This window comes from Ambystoma mexicanum, chromosome 4p, assembly GCF_040938575.1.
Source record: "Ambystoma mexicanum isolate Mex_15411 chromosome 4p, UKY_AmexF1_1, whole genome shotgun sequence".
Classification (NCBI taxonomy): domain Eukaryota; kingdom Metazoa; phylum Chordata; class Amphibia; order Caudata; family Ambystomatidae; genus Ambystoma; species Ambystoma mexicanum.
In genome coordinates this window covers 568,985,668-569,010,490 of record NC_090927.1, presented here as the reverse complement: position 1 = coordinate 569,010,490, position 24,823 = coordinate 568,985,668, and the positions used below count along the sequence as shown (strand labels likewise).

At 43.8% G+C, this 24,823-nt stretch overlaps 1 protein-coding gene across 1 annotated transcript in view; it reads right to left on the bottom strand.

Annotated features, from left to right (window-relative positions):
• The window catches only part of MCPH1 (microcephalin 1), a 2,120,508-nt gene that overhangs the window by 2,068,884 nt on the left and 26,801 nt on the right, over positions 1-24,823 (bottom strand). The window contains exon 2 of the mRNA XM_069606102.1: positions 15,548-15,639. Coding sequence (XP_069462203.1) covers positions 15,548-15,639 — 92 coding nt within the window. The remainder of the gene's footprint in view (positions 1-15,547; positions 15,640-24,823) is intronic.

The window sequence follows — 24,823 nt, the reverse complement described above, 5'->3', positions numbered from 1 at the left end:
TGGTTGAGGTGGGTATATTTTGTTTCTTTTTCTCAATTTTGGTTTGGAGTGTGGCAATTTTGTTGTTTAGAGCTTTTTGGATGTTCGAGCACCATGTTTTATTTTTATCACAGTTGTCTGGAGTATGGATGGGGTTTTCCAGTTCCTTTAGTATAAGAAATAGTTCTTAGGTTCCGGATTTAGCCTGTAGTATTCTGTTGTTAAAGTTTTCTTTTTTGGCCTTCCTTATTTCATTTTTGTAGATCTTGGAGGCACTGATGAGAGCTATTTATTAGTCTCTGATGGAGTTAGTCGCCAGGCGGATTCGCATTTGCGTTTTTCAATTCTTAGGGATTTGAGGTGAGGGGTGAACCAAGTGTTTAAGTGTGCTCTGGGCTTGCTTTTTCTCATTTTCAACGGGGCAATAGTGTCCAAGGGTGTGTCCATGGTTGAGTTGAATTCGTTCACTAGGGCTGTTGGGTTTAGCGATTCAGATAAGGAATTTAGAGTTGGGAGGATAAGTGGTAGCAGTTTGTCTGCAGTTATGTTTTTTCTTTCTGGTCGGTAGGGGGGGGCTAATACAATTTCCTTGGGTTGGGTGGTGTTTTCATTTATGAGGAAGGTTATTAGTGCATGGTCTGTCCAGATTTGTGGGCAGACATCGGTGATTGTTACATTACAGTTGTGGTTGGCTACCCAGTCGAGTGTTCGACCTTTTTCGTGGGTAGGTTTTGAGATTCTTTGGGTAAATCCCAGTTCTGTGATGACATTGGCGATGTTAGTCGCTTGCAAGCCTTTGTGGTCATTGAAACCTAGGTTCATATCTCCCAGGAGGGTGGCTTATGATGAGTTTTTTTAGATTGTTTGAGAGGATCATAGAGATGTCCTTCTCAAAGGTTCCAATGGGACCTGGAGGCCTATAGATGAGGTGTATGTTGATAGATTGAGAGGGTGATGTTGAGAGTTTGGCGGTTAAGTATTCACAAGATTTGGTGATTGAGGACATTTCTATTGTTATGGCGAGGTTGTTTTTAGCGATGATGGCTAGGCCGCCTCCTCGAGAGTTGGTTCTGTCCTCTCTGAGAATGTTGTAGTTAGGGGGCAGGGCGAGCATCAAAGCGGGTCCTGCGGCTTGGTGAAGCCAGGTTTCCGTTATGGCTAGAAGGTCATAATCGCCTATTTGGATGAGATCGGCATTTTCGGTGGCATGTGCTATCAATGATCTAGCATTAATGAGGGCACCCTTCAGCAGTATGTTTGGTTTTGGTGTCGCAGGGGTGACATGGCTTTTCTTTTTGGTGGGTCAGATGCTTGATTTGTGGTGGTTGTTAATGGGGCTGTCAGCGTGGGAATCTCTTTTGGTGGGGGAGGTGTCTAGTTTGGGGCATTGCGTTGGTGGTTTCTTGTATTGCTAGGTTTGGTGGCTAGTCTGGCTAGGGGTTCATAGATTTTGGGTAGTCTTGATCGTAGTTTTGCATTTCTACTTAAGGTATCGCATGGGATATTTGTTATGGGGTGGTGGGTGGTAGGTATCTTTATCTTTATAGTGTCTGAGTTAGTGTCTGGGATGCTGGTCGGTCGGGCTCGTCAGTTTGACGTTGCAGTAGGCATAGACTGCGGTGGGTGGTTTGCTGCTGTCATTGTATAGCAAAGGGTGATCAGGAGGAAGAGGATGGGGATCATTCTATAGAGCATACAGTGGCTGTCAACACGGTGGCTAAGTATGGGCAGTGGTAACAATGGCTAGGTACGGGCGGCACACTGGCTAGGTGTGGGCAACATGGTGGCTAGATGTGGGCTGCACAATGGCTGGGTAAGGCAAGATGGCGGCTGCGCGATTGAATCTAGATACGCAGGGTTCACCCAGATTCAGAAATCAGGGTAAGGCTAAAGTGCGTGTGCAGACAGGGTTCATCTAAATTCAGGGGTTCAAAAGTGGGGCTAAGATGCATGTGCAAGCAGGGTTTACTTAAATTCGGGAATCGGAGGTAGAGCCTGGGTGGCAGATACCTATGCGGCACCTAGATTAGCAGTACAGTGGGCTAAAGCACAAGGTAGCAGTACAGTAGGCTAAAGCACATGCAGGGCATCATCTAGATTTGAGACAGAGCAGTGGGCTAAAATGCAGCACTTAGATTAGCAGTACAGTGGGCTAAAACACAAGGCAGCAGTACAGTAGGCTAAAGCACAGGCAGCAGTATAGTAGGCTAAAGCACAGGCAGGGCATCACCTAGATTTGAGACAGCGCAGTGGGCTAAAATGCAGCACTTAGATTAGCAGTACAGTGGGCTAAAACACAAGGCAGCAGTACAGTAGGCTAGAGCACAGGCAGCAGTATAGTAGGCTAAAGCACAGGGCAGGGCATCACCTAGATTTGAGACAGCAGAGTGGGCTAAAATGCAGCACCTAGATTAGCAATACAGTGGGATAAAACAGTAGGCTAAAGCACAAGGCAGCAGTACAGTAGGCTAAAGCACAAGGCAGCAGTACAGTAGGCTAAAGCACAAGGCAGCAGTACAGTAGGCTAAAGCGCAAGGCAGGGCATCACCTAGATCTGAGACAGCGCAGTGGGGTGAGCTGCAGCACCTAGATTAGCAGTGCAGTAGGTTAAAAAGACCAGGTGACTAGGCGTGGCAGGACTCGGGTCAGAATAGTTTCAAGGGTCTGATGTCCCGCCTGACCGCGGGAGGTATTGGCAATATCTTTCATGTGGAGAAGTATGTAGTGGCAGGGAGTAGTGAATTAGCATTAGACGTTATAGTTGCTAGCAGGCCAGAGAGCAATGGTGGCAGTGGGATATAGAGTGGGGCAAACAAGAGACGCTGATTGCTATAGCAGGTACAAGGTAGTAACTGGCAATCTATGACAGACAATCATGGAGAGCTTGGCAGATGTATGGCTCTGTAGAAGGGCTGAACAGTGCAGTAGTCATAGGCACATGTGAGGTGGCAGGTTAAATCAGACAATGTGGCCGGGCTCTGTGAGAGGGCCCAGCAATGCAACAGGCATAAATACACGTGGAGCGGTTGCGAACAGGATGAATCAAGCAATACGGCAGGGCGTGAAACGCATGAGGAGGCTTATACAAGAGCCATATGACCAGATGTGTGGACTTAGAGACAGATGGCTAGCAGTGCACGCAGTGCGCAGGCAAGGCTAATCCGTGTGAGGACATGACGTTTGCGCCGCAGGGTGGGATAATTGCAGTTCGTGGCGTGAGGCAATGTTTTGCAGGAGTGCAGTTTAGGATACAGTGATTGCGCTCTCACAATAGGGCTAAATAAAGTTGTGCAGTGCAAGCTACTGACAAATGCAATGTTAAGCACTGATATACATATAGCAGGTGCTGTGTTCCGAAATCGAGGAGCGTTTGAACATGGTAAACAGATACGTAGGTGTAATGCATTGCGCGAGAAGTTCAACGAACATGCAAAGTCTTACAGTTTTAAGGGCAGCAGGTCGTTGTCGGCCGGTCCGTACCTCAGATGCATAGGGCTTGGCAGTAGAACAGTAAGAGAGACAGGGTGGCTGGCAGACGGCAACCCCGGCAAAACAGGCTCAAAACAGGAGCTAGCCTTGCCTCCCGTGGGCCTTGGAGGGAGTGGGCCGGCTTCGCCTGCCGGCGGCCAATCGGGCGCAATATGGACCTGGTAGCCAATCAGCTGGCATCCAGGGGGCCTGGTTAGGAGGAAAAGGTTGTAGGCAGCAGGCGGGCGGCCATCTTAGAAGAACTAGGTACCTCGTGTACCACAATGGCGGCGGCGGCTCGAAATGGCTTTTTAGGAAAATAAAAGCGTTTATTTCCGTTTCTAGGATCCGGATTCAGGACGATTTAGAGCGTGCTCAGCTCGGGTAAAAAAGGAGCGCTGTGCACCCAATTTTCATAAGGTTGTGCTAAGGGCATCAACGCTTACCATAATTCGTGGAAAGCAGGGCTGGGCAACTGGTGTCCTCCGTGGGTCCACTGCTCCTGCCCATCAACAATTAAAGGAAGGTAGCAAGTATTGAAGTCGAGGGAAGAGGGATCAGTTCATAGCATTTCAATCACGTTCAGTGACTAACATGGAGCAGTGTCTTTAAGCAGACTGAACTTAGACAAAGGTGAAGAAGATAATAATCACACTAGTTGGGGACTAGACATGTCTGACGAGGAAAGAACACAGACTTGGGGTAGAAGGAGGGAATGAAAAAAGTAAGATATCTGATCTGGAACAACCTAAGGATAGGACGCCAGATCCCATAGCATTTCCAGAGTGTCCCTGAGGACAATCTTATAGTGAGAAGGGCGAATCGCCCCCATGTGAGCATGTTAAGGTCGTTACAGACAAGGAGACGGACAGGGACGATCCTCCTTGCAATGGATAGACGAACGATGGGAGCAGACTGGGGGTTGGGGTTTACGCAGTTTCCCTTATTGGAAAAAAAGGGGGGAGCAAGACAACAGTATATTCCATGGCTGCAGATGGACAAGGATAATTTAAGGTGTAAGCTCATGAGTTTGACTTCGGGCGCTGGTAAGTGGATAGATGAACTAGAAGAAAAAAAAAAATGACTGGAGGAAACATGCTGGCCATAGGGGACATAAAATGTCTCCTGGCAGCTATTCTTGGGGAAAGGGCTGATGTCATATGGAGGAGAGCAGGGTATGCAAGTGTGACAGCGCATGATGAAGTGCTGTTTAATAATTGTAGAGCTGATGTTTGGCGGGCTCTCAGGGTACAGTATCCCAATACATCAGATATGGGTGCAATTATGACATGTAAGATGAAGGAATATGAAGACCCTATTGCTTATATTCAGGACATTCAAGAGAAATGGCAATTTGAAACTCGCGAGCTGTAGAAAAAAAACAGTGGCATTATTTTACCACATTTTATGCAAGGGGCCAGTACAGAGACAGATGAAGAAACAAGTGGGGACGGAAGCAAACCTGTGAGTTGAGATACAGCCGATAGTGCATCACTGTCGGTTATTACAAGAGAAGAATAGGAAAGATGAGACTAGGAAAATCGAGGAAGCTCGTTCAGAAACAATTGTCAAAATTTGCCACAGATGGGGCGGTATTGACAAGCAGAGGATGACTGGGAATACAGGAAGTAGTGGGTGCATCGCAGGCAAATATTCAGTGCCCGATGGATCAAGGTGGGTATGGGTTTGTGCTATAAAGGAAGAGAAGGATTCCAAAATAATCAAGGTTGGTTTCAAAATACACATAATGAGAATCAGAGTATGCAAGGAGGATATAACCAAGAGGGATTTATCAGACGGGCACCCCCAATATGTTGGACTTGTGGGATGATAGGACACATTGCACGCGTACATTGTAGCCAAGGGAATGTACAGAATGGCACATTTTCAAGAGGCGGGGGACAGCTTATCTTCCACCATATAGTACACAGACTAGAGAAGGGTTTACCCAACATCACGCATTTTATCAGACACAAGTGCCACGAGTGCAACAGGTACAACAACAAGAGCGAGTGCAAATGAATCCACCACATGGGCAGTCGCAACAATCCCTAATGCAGACGCAGCAGTATGCAAACACAAGACAAGTGCTGACACCCAGAATAGGAGGTGCCACCGTGATCGGAGGAAATCCTTTCACAGGGATGGGGATGAGCCTGTACCCACAATAGAACAGCTCACAGGGTGATTTGATGTGTTCAGTAGCATCTGTGACACCAAACCCCAAGAGGAACCAAGGGTCGATGTGACGATAGGAGGCAAATCTTTTTCTTTTCTAGTAGACATGGGAGCTACTCTCATTTACACAAGAGGGAAAATATCCAATGTCGGGAATTGCCATGAATGCTCAAGGGTTCTCTGGAGCTACCAGTCGAGTTCCTTTTACTGACGAATTACCAGTCTCTATAGGAGAGTGTGGCATGTATGTTCCTTTGTTGTATTCATGACAGAAGCTGGTTAACATTTAGGGAAGAGATTTGATGACAAAACTAAACATGACGATTTCATTCACTGATCAAGGAATAGTGTGCTCCACTCCAGGAATACACTTTCAAACGTGGGTGAATTCATGCTGGCATTCACAGGGCAAGTGGCTCTGGAAGACATTCCAGTAGATCCAGAGGTTCTTCGATATCGGGTGAGCATTCTATTGACATAGCTACCGGACTTTGTGGGAAAAATTGTGAGGATACCCGATGAGTTTTTGTTTAGACAAATACCTATGGATGAAGAGGACAAACAGATTATCCCTATAGAATTGGAAGCAGCTATAGTACGAAGGGAAATGGCAATGCTTGAATGAATAGATGAGGGTAGACCATGGAGAACAGTAATAGCTCTCAGAGAAGGGTACAGATTGACTGACATAACGGATGACGATATGTTCAGGGACGACCGAACAGACTATGAAGTAGTGTTCGTTATGAGCATCACATATTGGATAAGAATAGAAAAAAGGTCCCACAGCTAATGGAGATAATACGGCAGCGTCCAGCATTGTTTCAGGAAGACTTGGAGAAGGTGCCAAGCGTGGACCACAGGCCCTTATGATGTAGGTTTATTAAAAGGGAAAAGGGGGAAGTTAAAATAGGAGTGATTTTACCTCGAGCAAAACAGTACCCCATGCCTCGAGAAGCTCATGAAGGTATATTTCAGACCATTTCAGCATTGATTAAATGATTCTGGTGCCATCAGAATTGTCACGTAATACCGCGGTGTATCCAATAAAAAAATTTAAGGGATGGTCGTGGAGAATTATACAAGATAGGAGACTGATTAACCAGATTGTACAGGCAGGGTTCCCTCTAGTTCCTAATCCAGCGATGCAGTATCCCGGTCGAAGCTGAATATTTCACGGAGTTTGATTTGATCCCGTTGCACAAAGACTAACAAGGCTGTCCCATCTTATTGGTTTGTCCTTGTGTGTTTTTGTGGCGCCTCGATGCCTACGGGCTGTTGGTGCGGTATAAATAAAATAAAGATGACTTCCTTTACGTTTTGCCAAACTCGACTGAAACATACTTGTTTGCCCCAGGGGTACTGCAAGTCCCCATCGATCTTTGACAGAGTCCTACAGATGGATTTAGGCAATATTGATCTTCAGAGTGCAGTGATGCAATACGTAGATGACATTTTAAATTTGTAGCACCACAGAAGGAGTGCAGACAAGATTTTATTCAGTTGATGACTAGTCTAGCAGACAAGAGGATATAAGGTAGACAAGGAGAAGTTGCAATACTGCCAAGAAGAGGTGTCCTACATAGGGCAGTTGATTTCACATGAAGGAAAGAAGGTGACACCTGAAAAAGCTGAGGCGATTATGAAAACCGCACAGCCAAATACAGTGAAACAGATGCAACAGTTTTTGGGGTTATGCAACTATGTTAGAGCCTGGGTGTTTAATTACAGTACATACACAAGACCCCTTTTGTAGGCTTTAAAGAAAGCACAGGTGGATAAAGTAAAAATAGAATGGACTGAGGAAATGGAGGAAGGCTTTGAGGAGCTAAAAAAAAAAAAGCAATTTGTACAGCCCTTGTTTTAGGAATTCCCAATTATGCTGAGGAATTTTATCTGTTTTCACACACGAGTGGGACAGTCATGACAGCAGTGCTTACACAGAGGACTACATTGGGGTACAAGCCTTTATCGTATTAAAGTGGGATTTTAGACCCAGTTATGAGAGGACACTTTCCTTGCGAACAGTCATTGCCAGCTGCCACGTTGGCAATTGGGAAGTCTACAAGTATTGTCATGGGCTGCTCTATGACTCTTTAACATGTTCTGTTTACCATTTTAGACAAACCCAAAAGATACATTGACATCCCAAAGAGCTTCAGCTTACGAGGTAATGATTTTGAATCCAACAATTAAGATTGTAAGATATAAAACAGTGAATCCTGCCACGTTTGTAGCTGAGCCAGTAGAAGAAGGCGATCACGTGCATGACTGTGCTAATTATGTTGAATTTTATGATGATATACCCAGAGTGAAGGAGAACGTTTTGATGGGAGGAGAAATTCTCTTTATTGATGGTCCTTGGAAAATTGATCAGACTACTGGGGAAACGCATTCAGGCAAAGCGGTAGCGAGACACAGATTAAATTGAGAATTTGAAGTTGTAGCAAGTGCAAGGCTACGGTCTCACTTTTCAGCGCAAGCAGCAGAATTAGTAGTGCTTTGTGTTGCGCTCAAGAAACACGAAGGGCTGGAAGTGACAGTGGCTCCATCTACGGGACGTCAACCGTGCACGCAGGGTTAGCGCGTTGGAAAAAGAGTTGCTACCTGCGCGCGGACAGTACTCCAGTGCAGCACGCATCCTTATGGACAGGCTTATCAAGGCACTACAACTCCCAGTAGCCATAGCGAATGTTAAATGTGCAGCGCACACCAAGCAAACAGATTATGGGCCTGATTCACAGAAGTGTTTTACAATGGCACAATCCCATAGGAAAATGCTCTGTGAATCAGGCCCTTTATCTCTTGCAGGAACGAAGCCGCAGACGAAGAAGCCAAAAGTGCTGCATATTCCACTGATATTTTGAGTTGTGATACTAAGAGTATTAAAGAAAAATGTGTAATAGCCATGTTAGTGCAAGAAGGGTTTAATAAATTGTCGATAACCCAATTGATGGAGATTCAAGGAAGGCACTGCAGGAAGAGCAGGAATTATAGAAGTGAAGGGGGTGTTCTTTATCCCCCCACAGAAGCATTATGGCAACAGGATAGCACTGGAAAGCCAGTGATGCCAGTAGTGTTATTAAAGGTCACGCTTGAGCAGCTGCATTACTCCGCGCATGTAACTTCCTGCTACTATTGCGCAAGACGGGTTCATTGCAAGACTGGTTCATTCTGAATTTGTTGGAGCACGTTGCACTATTTATGGTGAACTGCATCATGTGTCAAATGTTTACTGCTGGGCATACACTCAGAACAATTAGAGGGGTAATACCTCGATCAAATGTCGATATGCTGTAGGTGTGTAATGTAGATAGGTATCCATTAGTGGTGGTGTGTCCATTCTCCAGGTGGATTGAGGCAGGCCCGTGTACACACCCTGATGCCACTTGCGGAGCAAAGTTTTTAGTGCGCAAAGCCTTCCCGAGATGGGGTGTGTGAAGTGCTGAGATCCGCCAATGTGCTACATTTTGTTAATTAACTTTTTGAACAAATAGGGCTCCTATTGAACATTAAACACACGTTTTCTTCTGCTTATCACCCGCAAGCGAACTGGATATGTGAGAGACTCAACAGCCTCCTTAAAGAAAGGATTGCCAAGATTAAATTGACATTGAAGAAGGGATGTCTATATTGCCTACCCCTAGCGTTATGTGCCCTTTGGAATCAGCCAGTTTCAGACCGTCACCTCACCCTCTCACAAACCGGTGACTGGGAGGCGAATGAGAATGCCACTCACACCTCCGTCTAGAAGTAGAAGTGATGCCCAGAGTGTAGCTAAACTTTAGGTGACGAATTCCATGACTACTTGACATTTATGACCTCTAACATCTCTCTCATTTCAGACCAGGTCAAGCGTCAGGGGAGGAGAGGGGGGTGTTTAGGGGAGGAGGGGGTCAGTCTCAGAACACATACAATTCAACAACCGATCACTACAACTACTACCAGCACCCAAGTTATATGTTGGAGACATAATCTCTGTCAAGAACTTTACTATAAAGTGGCATGAGCCACGTTTTCATGGTCCCTTTTCTGTTGAGAATATAACCCCTTCGGCTGTGAAGGTCCAAGGAAGACGAGAATGGCTTCACTTAGGGGATGTAAAAGTCTATGAAGGTGAGACCTGCCCTCCCACCATTGCAGATCCAGAAGCAAGGCAAGAAGAAGAATTTCAGCATGTGCAGACTCGATCGATGACAAAAGGACGACAAAGCAATGACCAGTGAATGATGTAGATTTAGCTTGGACTAAAATTCAGGCGATACTCCTTACAGATATTTTAGCGGGCGTACAAAGAAGAACTTTCTTACCGAATACCTGTTTGGTTAAACACACGGTACTCACTGGCAACGATGCTCATTGACTTTTACTTGCTGTTTTGCAGCTACAAAACCATTTTATTAAAAAAAGACAGTCACAAGGGTGGCACGGATGGGGTGGTGTTCAAGTTCATCCTGCTCTTGTCAGGAAAGACATTGATGTTCGCACTTTTTTTTTTAAGGATCCTAAGAGTGTCCCTGTGATCAGAAGGCTCCTCGTTGCAATAATCGATCACATTTCTTTATACATGCAACTGTAAAATGTGCTCATTGTATTAAAAATGAGAAAAACAAACTTGCACGATTCTAGAAAATGAACAAGCGTGACAATTACTAGGATGGCGTGAATTTGTGCATAATATAGGCCTGTACGATAACTCTTTGTCTTTCGGTCTCTCTTGTTTCACACTCTCGATCAGGTTAATACTCCTGTGAGAAATGATGTGAGAGATGTGATCACTGGTTGGTGTGATGTGTGTTTTTCTAGATTTGGTTTTTACTAGCTAAGTCAATGTGTTTCATGCAATCTTTTGTAAATGTTTTTTCACAATGATATTTGACCGATGAATAAAAAATAAATGAATTCTAACATATACACTCTCTTCTGTCTAGAATACATAACCTTTAAGTAGGGTCATTCTTTGGAAGGGACTGTGTGGCGTTTCTACGCATGAATCGTATTATTAATGATAGGAGGGTTTGCACTTATCCACGGATAATTGCAGTTTTTTATAGTACTCCTGCTAAGGCAGAGGTCTCTGAGTCTCTGAGTATCCCTACTGCGAGAACTGCTTTTGATTTGCAGTATGATATTACACAAACTTTGCATATGGGATATGAGAGAAATGTAGAGTAAGATAGTGAGAGGATAAATGCATATCTAGACAATACAGCACACTTGGGTAATAACATATGGTATCACCACATGAGAAAGGTGGGAGAGAGAACATCTAAGGAGAGATGCTATGTCTGTGCTCTCATACCCTATGCCATGAATACAGTGCAAACTTTCATTCCCAGAACACGATGCCAGATGCCTTAATCACCCTGCAGCATGCATGACCAGAGGACAATTTCAGGGAAGTTGGCCCACTTACGATGGAGATCAAAATGGTCGTTTCCATTTCAGGATGATTATATCAAGACTGCACGGATGGAAAAGTAACCTGCATGGTAGAGCAAGATGCTTGTGTACCCGACAGCAGGACAGGAAGAGGTAGTTGTTGAAGACATGAAGAGAATGGATTGCCCAGATGTAACAGAAGTAGCTGGATCGCCTGGATGTTGGTAACAAAATGAGGTCTTAGTCTATGGGAGAGTGAGTCCAAGAAGGGATGGGAAGGAGGACTGATTTCCTGTGCAGCTCATTCACTGAAGCCAGAATATGTGCATGAGGTGCAGAGAGTGAACAATGGATGTTTGAAGTCCTGGGCCAAGTGTGGCAAGCTACTGATATGGGTAGAAGATGAATCTGGTCCAATGGTTGTGATCCCATTGGCGAATGGGACATTATGCTTCTGAAGACATGGAAAGAATCATGTGGGAGGCAACAAGAACTGCAGAACTACAGTTGACCTTTCCAGAATGGGAGCAGGGACAGAGGTTCTGATGGATCAATATTGGGCTTGTGGGCCTAGGGCCTACACAAAGCTGCCAAAGGATTGGGGAGGGATGTGTTCCTTGGCGTTTATCCAGGTTCCAGCATTAGCGATTCCTCAGAGTGACCTAAACATTGGAAAATTTCCGAAAGTAGATGCCCATTTGAGAAAGAAGATTGCTTGAATTCATCGAACCAGAAGAGAGAATTACTTCTCGGCTAAGGCAATAGAACCATTGTTGTTGTCCCCCCTGCCCCTTGCTCATCTTTGTGCCCCCCTTTAGCCATCCGATATCCCCTCCTGCTTTATCTTCTTGTTCCTCTCCCTCCCCCTTCTTCCTCCTGCTCCATTCTTTGCCTCTCCCTTCCTCCCTTCTCCCTTCCTCCCTCCTCTCCTCACCCCTCAATCCCCTCCTCTGTCAATTCTCCAGCACTACCTCAATTGCCGCCAGGCATAGTAATTGTAGTGCCTTGCAGCTCCTCCTCCTCCAGCTCCTCCTCCTGCAGCTGCAGCTGCTCCTCCTCCTCCTCCTCCTCCTCCTCCTCCAAGCACTTACTTGACCTCCCTGTTTCCCCCCTCCTCCTTGGTCTTCTCCTCCCCGCCCCTAGCACTACCTTGATTGTTCATTGACCCTTTAAGATGGTCACCCGTTTGTTCCTCTCCCCATCCTTCCTTCCCCTCCCCCACTTCACACTTCACACTTCCTGCCCTCCTTTTGTCATTTTTGCACTGCAACAATTGCCGTCAGGTATAGTAATGCTACAGCTTGTATTGTCTTTTTTCCTCCCTCACCGCTCCATTATTGTTAAATGCACTTGTACTGTTATGATATGATAGTTATTTCTCACATTCCGATTTGTTTCAAGGACCTGTAAGAATGTAACTATTTTCCCTTGTTCCCTTCGTCCTTGTAGCGCTTTGAAAGACATTGTGTATAGGCGCTATACAAAAAAACAAAATCTATTCCATATGAGCACAGGTTGTTTAGCAAGACTGCTTCAATATTCACGACTATTTTCATGCCTGGGATCCAGAAGATGGCCAATGCCAAATGGTTGCAGATTACAAGATGGGAGCTTCTGCAGACAATTAATACCACCATTAAGGGATTCAATGCTTTCAAGGAAGAGTTGAGGGCCATACGACTAATGACCCTGCAGAACAGATATGTCCTTGACATGATCACAGCAATGGAAGGAGGAATTGCGCCAAAATCAGGCCATCATGTTGCACGTTCATACCTTCTCACGATGACGAGAATGGGACCTTGACAAAGGCCATAACGTTGCTGACTAACCTGCACAACCTGGAAGGGAAGATGAGACAGAGAATGTTGCAGATGACAGTTGGTTTGCGTCCATATTCTCATTGATTCCACAGTGGATGGCAAACTTATTCAAGTTTCTTGGAGCAATATTTGTGATGGTGATGTTTGGATTCTGCGTGATCAGGATAGTGATCGCCCAGTGTAAGAAGACAGCCAAGAAGGCAGTAGGAATGAAGATCATGGTCAATGTCGAATCAGGGTTCGGACCCAAGGAATTGACTGATGAAGATGTCAGAAAATACATAAGGCCAATATCGTAGCACCTGAAGGGACGAAGTTCCTGAATCCAAAGAATCATAAGAAGTACGGAGGATGATGGGTCTATTGTAATCTGAATGGACAGCACAGCTACATGACCTGGAGTGTGCATCAACATGTTAAATCAGCTGGCACCCTGAGGGGGTGATGAAGATCTGGACACCGAAGAAGCACTTCAAGAGAAAATATAAAAATGTGGAAACCGGTGAAGAGGTGGTCGATGACTCGACCAGAGGGCAGGGGGGTGCGCTTGGGGAGGGGGGGAAATGTAGAGGAGCAGTTACATGCCTCTGTAGGAAATCCCGCCCTCCTACTGCCTGTATGTTGCAAGCCTGAGATTGTGCCATGCTTAAACCCAACAGTTGTGTCAATTCCACTGCGTATATTTGGAAGAATGTATCCATTGTGAAAACTATCAAATGTACCCCCAAAGAGATGACAATCTGAGGGAGGAACTGCCAGAAGGAATATGAAAAGAGAAAGAGGAGCTGGCGACATCACGAAAGACAAGCATGGCACCTGAAGAATACTGGCTGAAGAAAATGTATGGACCTTATAGAAACTAAGAATCAAGTCAACTTTCATATGCAAAAAGATTGCACGTGTGATAAGCACTGCAGAAAATTCAAGCCGTTCAATAACTGTACAGATGCAGTTACACAAGTAGATTAAGTAAATCTTATACGCTGGCTGTAAGTAGTGAATAGACTGCAGGCGAAGCCGCCATTATATAAAAGCTGGACATCGGTGTCATGAATTTAGTAAGCCAGGACCCATGTAGAGGAAAAGCAGAGAACTGTGTCGCAGCAAGAATTAGCTGAGATCGTGGAAGAGTCTAGAAGGGCTGTCTGGCCTGGTAGGAAAACTGAAGCAGCCAAGGCCGGTTGTCTATTCTTAAAGGCAGTGAAAGTGAGATGGTGAATCATCCCTTGTTAAGGTGCAATGAAAGAACACCATGCGTGCTAAGTTTTATTCATTCAAGACATTTAAATGCTGTGAAACCGACCAAATCGTGGTCTCCTGTCACGTGAGACAAAGATGGAAATAGAGTTGAGCAGGGAGTTCCAAGAACAATAGTGCGTGCTTGCGCTCCCATATATTCCCAGAGACAAGGATACTTTGCAAGGCCAAGTTCAAAGACAATCTTCATGGCAGAAGGCACGTGTGATGAGATGTTGGGCTAATTGGGTGGGGAGGTGCAGTCAAGTCCACCTCCTGGCACCTGGGTCTAAGCTTATGTGCTGCTAAGTGAGCTGAATGTTCCAGAATGGCATGAGCGTGCCAACCAATTGTAGAGGGCCATATAACGAGGGCCTTATAGTTTGAAGACCAATGATATACAGTGTACTTAATAATGTTGAAGATTACATGTTTTAGGAGGTAGGCATAAATTGTCCACCTGACAGATAACCAATCACAATTCGACCTCTTATAGAAAGTATACTTAGATGTTCCCCTTGAACCTATCAAATCCCTTGTAGATTTTTATTTGCCACGTAGTATGATGTCACCTCTGATGTATTTTTAGTATAAAGTTTATGTTTTTTGAGAAATTATTTGAGAGCTCAAACGAACGTCCGTTGATGTCTTTAACTCCCCGTTTTAGATAATTGTTAATAAAACACCACCTTTGCCATCTTCCCGAGTTGGTTCGATTATTTGGTGTCAGTTATTCTGCAAAGCCATCCACTGCATGCACGATAGCCAAAGGGCCCTACGCTCATTATGCTATGCTGTTTGTGAAAAGAATCCTGACTGGGTACAAACAACTGATTCTCCAAGTCCTGCAACCACTCTTTATGTGATTCTTAGAAGATTGTGGATAGTCTGGTAGCTTCCAGGAATTGTGGGGTTAACCACAGATGTGATAGACAGATATGACCTAGCCTTGTTTTGGCCCTGTAAGGTCTACTGTGCCTAAACACGGTATTTCGGGGACTAGAACAGGTTACCAAATATTTGTGTAAAGTCAAATGTAATGCACAACTGCATTATTGTTGGCCAAATGTTGTGGAAAGAAAACTTGTACGTGCAAATTCAGCATGTGCTAGTGCAAATAGTTGGTTATCGGACAGAGGTCTGGTTAAGCACTTGAAACCTAGTGTCCATAAACATTCACAAACGCAGGTCCGAAGCCTGCATGTGTGTGCTCGCTTTAAGTCAATCTATTTCAGTACAGACAACAAAGGAGGCATTTTACTAGCATACTGGGAATAGAAAAGGCGGAAACTAAGTAACTACCTCAGTCAGCTGTCTGTGATCGGCATCTGTGTTCTATATTTGAGAACAGTTCCTCTTTATAAATTATCGAAGATACACAGCTGTCATGTTTTTGAGCTTTCACGTTACTGATTTTAGCCCGGCAGAAAACCTATATGCACTTATTACAAATTAAAAAGGAATAGCCTAAAGCTACTTACCTTTGCCCCCAAATTAAGTAGTTGCTGAGCAAACGTTTTGGAATAGTTTTCCGTTCTGTTGGATGACCAAACTTCAACAAAGGCCACCACACCTAGGAAGGGAAGTACACCAGAATCAAATGTCATCCATTCATTACACAGCTCACTTTCAAAAGCAAATGTTACTCGATACACATTATTGAAATAACGGCAGAGAATTTGGCAAATTAACTGACTTAATGTTTTTGTACTTTATAATTTCATTAAGTTTAAAGTCGGATCCAGAAAAAGATAAAGTAGTAAGAACTACTGAAACCATGCAACATGTTTATATTCTTTGTGCAAGTATTGCATTGAATAAAAGACTCAGTCAAAAACAAAATAGGTGATGGCTGGAAGGTTTGAATTCATCTTTACCTCTGGCAATTGCTCTGGGCAACCCTCCAAACCATTACAGAAGGTAAAGTCCACATGCAAATCAGGCTTTCCCCTTTAATGTTTTGCAGGCGAAGAACTATGGTCTGGAGGGATGTCCAGAGCGATGCCAGAGGTTAAGATGAATTCTAAACCTTGCAGCCATCACATCTTTTGTTCTGCTATAGTCACAAGTGGTACGGATATGCCTGGACGTGGGTACCGTGCCTTCTGGGCCTAAGCACAAGATGACACCCAACGAGGCCAAAACATGCCTGGGAGGCTTGTGGTCTCGTGCAGAAGGAACGCGAACAAGCTGTTTGGGCGTGGCTGCCCCTTTTTGGTTGGGATCAGGCCCGATTTGCATTTGGTCCTTCCCCTTTCTCTAATGGCTTGGCAGGTGAAGAATGACGGGCTGTGAGCTTCCCAGAGCGATGACAGTGGTTAATATGAATTCCAAACCATCCAGCGATCATCTTTTGTTTTGAAAATAAAAGACTCCCGCAAAATAATATTCCCCCCACATGTAGAATGTTAGAACGCAAGAGATTAGACAGTAAATGCGCACATCAATTACACAAATAGCTTCTCTGCTTTGCACAGAAGATTTCTACCTCTCCTACTTTAATCATATTGCAGGAAAACACAAGCGGAGTTCACCCACCCCCCCCCTCCAACGCTCCCCAAGGACCCCAATTCATTTAGAATGTTAACAGTTCCAGAGCCCTCAGTCATTTCAGGACCATGTAGTTCATTTCGCAAAAGGGGTTTCACACATGAAAGAATCTCTACCGATATCCCGATTTACTGGCTGCCAAAACCTGTGTGCGTCTCCCTGGTGAATCACTGCAAGGCTTGCTTAGGCCAGCCCCTCCCCGAATGGGTTCATCTAGTGGAGACCCTGTATATTCTTGATTCCTACAAGAAATGCAGGAAGACTGCCACAAAGACCAGGTTTGGTCATACTGATTGGACCCTGTACCCTCTGTCTTTGCTCCCAGGTTTCTGCAATTCCACACTGGGCTTTTCTCATCCTTGCAGTCCTGCATACTGGCTACCCTGTGCTGGGACTTCTGGTTCGTTGCTGTGCTGCTTCCATTTAAATCCTCCTGGACAAGGCACCTCTAGCTAGGGAGCCTCCTTCACCTAGAAGAGTGGTGGGTCATCACTACTACGCCTCAGCTCTGTCTTGGGCCATTCTTGGTCACCACAGTCCAGTCCATTGTTCCTTAGTGAGACCATTCTTTGTTAGCTGGGGCAGGCCAATCCTGCCTGTCAATCGGCCCAGATCCTGTTGGTTGGGCTCCTCAGTCTTCCTGGTGCCTTCTCAGTTTCCGCTTTTGCTTCTGGCTTGTGGGTCGCCAATCTGTGCTCGGAAGATCTTCTTTTCATCCATCTGGGTCGCTGCTGGCCAGGGTTTCAAGTCTCCGGATACAATATTCTGGCAGGAAAAAGAACACTGAGCAGGGAATATTAAAACTTCCAACTGTGTGGACACAACCCACCAAGAAAAGCATTTGTAGCACACAAAGGTGGGCAAACCACACTATGTTGCTCCTAATAAGAACAGTCTACTAACTGTCCCTATGGAAGAACTTCTTTATTCCCTCTATAATGGCGGAGATGACCCAAGGGTGTCAATGGTGTGCTATCTAATATTGATATAAGAGAAAATAGCCATGTTCTAATGCTCCACTCAGGGGTATAAAACATATTCCCTATGTTTAAAACAACAAAATCCTTTGACCAGAAGAAGTGGACATCTGCTCCAGTCGAGACCCCTACAAAGGAGTGATGCTCTACCAGGGTGTAATAGACAGAGTGATTGATACAGTAAAGATATGCAAAGGTTTCAAAATGCTACATTCAAGTGGGGATTTTACATGTTTATTCTACCCTTGCTGGAATGTGTAGCACAAATTAAAGTGTAAAAGCAACGAATGCTATATTGTCACACATCAGTAATCACATGCACATTTTGCTAGATCTCTCAACAACCAGTAAAGGATAGCCATGGAGTGCAAGGTCGACTGGTTTCGGTGACTACTCCTTATTTATGTCACATTCTTATGGACCATGTATCTTTTATACCAATATTGGGTCTCGTGAGTAAGCCATACAATATTGTGGGACATGCTACAAAAGTTCAAGCCTATACAGGGGATACAACCAACAAGAATACCACTTCCCTTCTTTCACAAGAATTTCAAACACAATTAAAGGAATATGACACCAGAAAGTCTATACATTTGCTAGGACATACCTACTTCGTCACAGGATATAACTCGAGAAAGGTAAGTGCATTAGGACTTCAATGTACTCAGAGGGGGTGCCTTCTGTGCTCCAATTTTCTCCCCGTTTATTTATTTATTTTTTATTTATTTAAAGTGCATTTTGGTTAATTGAAACCTTATACACTACAAAAATATATCAGCAAAAAACAAAAGCAATTACATAACCATAAAAGAACAAGTTTAGAAAACATATTACAGTCAATTATTATTTCCAATCTACAAACACACATCAATGATCAGAAAAAGTAGCACATATTTAAAAGACAATTACAAATAGTATACTAACAAATTGCTTGCTTCCAAATATAAAAGGCTGTCCCAATAAAGACCTTAATCTCTCCGTCATAAATAACTGACCAAAATTGGTCAGATTCAATCATTTGAAGATCCTCAACTACATTAGCATACCCTTTAAAATAACCTTCCTTTAATTTGTTACACATGGTTAAAATATGTCTGTCTCCACCTCTATTTTACAGTGCCTACACAGTCTTTCAGCACGAGGGATGTTTGTCCGTGCCCCAATTATTTCATTGCAGGGCAAGGTATTCAGGCGTAATTGCAGAATAAATCTTCTCAGAGCCCTATTTCCCGTATTTAACAGATACTGTCTCGGAGTGGCAGGTTTAAGGCCCTGAAGAGCATAGACAGCATATCGAGACTTAGTATTGATTTTCACACAGATCCCAAATACATGCTTTTTTTTTTTAAGACTTTTCAAAATACACACAATGTTGTCTTTTCCCATAGGTTCCTTAAAGCCTAAGGCTTCAAGGAAGGATAATACTATATTTTGTAAACTTACCATATAGGTATTCTTGAACCTGCCTTCACTTTTATGTTTTCCTATAAGGTTAAGCAGATTTCCTTTCACCCCTTCCCCCGATATTATTCTAAAATAGAGTTTACAACATCCAATTTTCCACAGAGTCAACAGGGAAGTAAGCCCCAACTCACATTTTATTGCTTGTATTGGCACAGTGTTGGGTAGTCCAAGGACCGGTCTCCAGAGCTTCCCTTCAAGTTGATCTAGTTTACTCATATATTTACTCTCCACCGTTTCTAAAGCATACATAATACCGGGAATGATACAGCTCTTATATATCTCAAGGAATCCTTCAATGGAGTGTCCTCCTTTACGAGATATGCATTTCCTTATAAAATTCAATTTCAATTTCTTTAATATTTTAAGATTAACTGCCTCTTGGAAAAAAATAATACAGGGATTGCTCAGAATGGGCATCCCCAGATAAGGGTAGGCCTCGACAACCTCCAGTTTAATAGAGTGAATATGCCATCTAGAGGAAAGTCTTTTCTTCTCTTGCTTAGTGGCTCCGAATACCATAACCTTAGTCTTATTTATATTAATGTTAAGGTTATTTGCCTCAGAGTAAGCAAACAGGCCATTCAGCATTCTTTGCAGTCCTACCAGAGTTTTATCCATAAGGATAGTATCATCTGCATACATTAGGTCACATATTGGTTTCCCCGCCACAATAGGTGGGAAATTGTTTAAGATATTAAAACTCTCCCACATATCTGAAACGTACAGGTTATACAGTATGGGAGATGTAACACGTCCAGTGTTAGTACTAATTTCAGATGATAACATCCCTTCTTTACCCAAACATATGGACACCGTGGTCTCCCTATACATTTCCTCCAAAAAATGAAGGGTTTTAGGACAGATCTTTTTCCCTCTCAGTTTCTCCCACAAAAGGCCCCTATTAACAGTCAAAGGCTTTCGAATAATCTATAAAGCACACATATAGTTTTTCCCCCTTATCCTTGGAACCAGCTATGATGTGTTTCAGCATGGTTAGGTTATCCAGGGTACTGTATCCTTTTGAAAAACCAGTTTGTTGGGCAGAGAGGAGGCCCCTTTCTTCTATCCAGTTATTCAAACTGTCCACTAAAAGGGAACAGAAAATCTTACAGCTACTATCGGCCATCGCTAGTAGTCTGCAATTATCAGGCAATTTTCTGTCCCCTTTTTTAAAAAAAAGGGACACTATAGCTTTCCTCCAGCTATCCGGTATAATGCCTGTTTCCCATATACCAGTAAATAACTGGAGGAAAAGCACTGCCCATTTCTTAGGATTTTGTTTTATAACAATATTAGCCAACCCATCCGAGCCTGGGGCACGTGAGGATTTCATTTTAGAGATTACTTTAAGGATGTCCAGAATACCAAAGGGGAATTCAGCAGTGCCGTATGAGTTTATACAAATCGAGGCAGCAGATGTGTGACTAGTCTTGAAGAAGAGATCAGTAATATAATGCTTTCAAACCTCCTGGCCCACGTCGTTATTTTCCCTACTATCTTCCTCCATCAGGAATTGACGATATAGGTACCAGAACTTTTTGGAATCATGGATTTTGCATAGCTCATATATACACATCCAATTGGCATTATTGGTATTATATTTATAATCCTTTAACCAATTTTTATAGTGTGTCTTTATGTTGCTGGATCTCTTACTTCTCTCTTTCTCATTTAAGTCACAAAACTACTTAAGTTCTCGAATATCACGCATCATTTCTTTTTTCCTATCATGAATCACTTGGTCAAATTTATGGGAATGATTTTTTCCCTTTGTATTTTTCAAAATAATGTTACAATTTGTTCTCCGTATTATACCCAACAAATTAGAGATTGAATTAAGGCCATTAAGGGCAGTGTCCTGGCCATCAATGGTCAGGCGGTCAAACAAACCATTGAAGAAGGTAACGTTTTTATCAGACCAAGTGATCCTATTTCCACCTGCTGAAAATTGTATATTCATCGCCTTACCTACTTCCCATCTTTGGGTTCTTGGCCCATTAATAAATTTGCCCCCAAGGGGTGAGTGGTCACTCAAAGAGGCATCTACATGTTCGAAAGAAATAGTCAAGTAGCTAAGATTTTGGTTTACAAACCTATAGTCCAACCTGTAACTAACCTTCCCATTAGTCCAGGTTTCCCCGGTACCTGACCCTATATTGGGTTCCAAATATTTAAGCCCCCAACAAGACATCAGATTCATCCACCGGCATCCCTGTAAGGCCTGGGGATTATACCCCCCAACCAAGTGACAGTCTTGTATTTCCAATGATGCAGTGATAACCGTTTCGTCCCACAATTCTTTGCACCTATCCATTTCCCCTGCGGCATAGTCACAATGGGCATTAAAATCTCCCACTATACAAATTTCAGAGTTAGGTGAGTCCAGTGTCCAGCCTTCAATAGTAAAATTTAGAAACTCCCCAATCTTCCGAATAATGTCCCCTCCCCCCGGTTGGGACTAGATGTTAATAAGGAGTTTCCCCGATAGGCTTCCCCCATCTATAACTGCACACATAATATTAGGCAAATTCCTGTGCTTCTCATATGGTTTATAAGTAAAATGATTTTTTACCCCAATACATATCCCTCTGTACGGAAGGCCCTTTTCACCTTTGGAAGCAACTTTATTCCATATATTATATCCATCCAATAGTATTTCCCCAGTAAGCCAAGTTTCTTGGAGGGCAAAAATATGGAGGCAACAGTTGGATACCGTCCTTATGTAGTAGGGAGTTAAAACCCCTACTATTCCAAGAGAGGATAGTAAATTCATTAATACATGCCTCATCTCAGTTTGGGATAGGCGAGTTTCCCTCCAAAGGTCTTGCTTTTATTAGCTTACTTCCTGATTCAGTATTCCTCGGAGAACTCCCTCTCCCACCGCTCCCTCTCCTCCCCCCCCCGGAATGCAGACAGCTTGAGGAGGCGCCTTAGTCCAACTCTTCCCCCCCCCCCCCAACCAGATGGCTTTTGTAAGAAGAATTTAAGCTGATTAGCTTACTTCTGTGCCTATCTGCTTACATGCAATTTGTCCATTCACGGATTAGTGGGCAGTGTTGCAGGCACTAGATAATAAACACGCCACAATACGCCCAACAGCCTAACAGCACTGCGCCCTTGTCTCCACTGTGGGCTTAACGCCACAAGGGTGCCGGCGTTTCTTTTTTATGGCCCGCACTTCCGCGGTGGGCGTGGCCTGGCAGCAAGGTCCGCAAACGAGAATTGGAGGCACTGTTTACACAAAGAAATGCAGCGTTTCGAATAAGTGCCGCTTTAGGTTCCAACAAAATGCAAAAAAAGATCACAGATATCATTATTCAAGGAACTCCCAGTTAGGTAGCTGTCAAGGCTACATTCATACACATTGCTCCTCATAGCCTTGTTACATGGCGACAGAATTACCCGTTTCTGTTGTCGAACCGTGCTTCTCAATGCAGATGAATCACTATGCGTCCCATTCGGGATGACAGAGGCGTACTACATTCTTTTATTCTAGTTCTTCTCGGGTTTGGTTAAACATTATGTAGATAAATTCCTTACTAATACTTCATTGGGTTTGCTTGGCCTCAGTCCTGACACTGGATGATCCGGGGTGAGCCTTTCTGCCATCGTCCTCTACCATGACCACATTGTCATAAAGAAAAGGGGCTGGTGGATTTTATGTTCGACTGTCTGTTGTCTTCAAAATGTACTTGAAAATAAACACAACCAGAGAATATCCTCCAGAAAGGACTTGTTGGTCCCCACAGCTCATTATGATGCATTCCAAACAATGATCGAATGTACTCAATTGATCAGAAAGTTTTTTAATGAACAGGATGACTAATGCCAGAATCCCTTTGAACAAGCGATGTATAAGAAACTTGAAGAACTAGAAAAGAAAAATCAGTGCCTTGTGTGCATAATCAATATGCACAAGAAGAAATGCATGCACTCCCTCAACAAAAAAAAAAAAAAGAAAAAAAAAATGATAGGCTTAAGCTGGGAGATAAGGGAGGAACGACAGTGGTCATGAATAGCACTCACTAGACAGTTTGGTGCAGGTATTGTTATCCGACTGCACGCGTTGTCGCTGTTCAGCTGCTACTGAACAGCTACAATCCTTGAACACACCAATTATTGAGGAAGCCTTGGCAGAAGGCTGCGTCAGTCCAAATGAAGCAGAGTTCCTCACACTGAATTTTCCAAGATAACGATCTTCTATGCCCTTCCCAAAATACACAAGGGCATATCACCACCACTGGGACTCCCAATAGTATCAGGCATAGGCTTGGTGCTTGAACCCCTCTCCAAATACACAGACTTCTTTATAGGGGGCCTGCACGGCCATCCTCAATTCATTGAAAACATTACCATTTGGAAGAGGGGCACACATTATGGTTACCTTGCATACAAAATAACTTTATACCCAAATACCACAGGAAGCGACCCCATTGGCCATTCAGAAACTTTGCCATGTGCGTGAAAAGAATGTTGAAGTACCCACCACATTTATTCTACAGTTGGCCGAACTAGTCGACAAAGATTTGTTTTATCTCCAAGGACGATTTCTTTGAACAAATCGAGGACCATCTGAGGGCCACTTTTGCTCAGAATTGGGCAAAAATATATGTAGTTGAATTTGAACAGACACATATCTATGTAGAGACTAACCCTTACGTATGTCGATTGAAGTATGGAGGAGGTATATAGACAGCATCTTTTTTATTAACAGAGATGAGATACAACTATCCTTCTGTAACTGGCTGAATGAAAAGAATCCTTTCTTGAAGTTCACCTACTGATTCAGTACCCAGGAGATCCACTTCCTATACTTGAACATCATAGCATTCGAGAACCAATTGATAAGTGTACCAAAAACCTACAGACCACAAACTCTGCTTCTTTATTGTAGCTACCATCAAAACCCTTTACGTGACAATTTACCATTCGGGCAATTCTTGAGATACAGGAGATCATGCTCCGATCTACACGAATATAAGCAATGTCATTGTCTACAGAGATACCCTAGAAAGCTACTCCGGCAAGCATCAAGGAGCCCAGAATATCCCACAGGAGACCACACTACTTCAGAGTCAGGAGTCTGCAACAGATAAAATCACAGCAGTATTCAGTTACTCTCATCTGCTTAACAAACTCAAGAAAAGAGATTAATAAGCTGTGGCCCATTCTCAGCATGGGAAAAGCACCAATTGAGAAAACATTTGCAATGTAGTGATATATGCAGTGCATGAGAAAGAAAAATAATCCACCCGATACCACATAATACTCACCGAAGACCTTGACTTCCTCGCCATCACTGAGACCTGGCTACACCCAGCAGCAGGCCCTATGCTTATGTTGGCAGTCCCAGATAACTATTCCATCCTGAGACAAGACCGCCCTAATTCTAGAGGAGGCGGTGTCGCCTTTATCCATAAGTGCAGTCTCACCATGAGACTAGCCACCTCGACCGATGCCCTCTCTTGCGAATCACTAGCAGTCAAAATACCACTCACTAACTCCCAAACTCTTAACATCTACTTGATCTACCGTCCGCCAGGCCCCATTGGCACCTTCGATGAAGACCTTAACTCCATCCTATCCAGCAACCTCAAAAGCTCCACTCAAGCTCTCACCTTAGGAGACTTTAACTTGGGCTACAATGACCTAGAAGACCATTCCGCTAGTACCATAGCTAATACTCTTACTGAATTAGGCTTTGTGCAAAGATGTACGACACCCACGCATACGAAAGGTAGAACACTTGACTGGGTGGCCGAC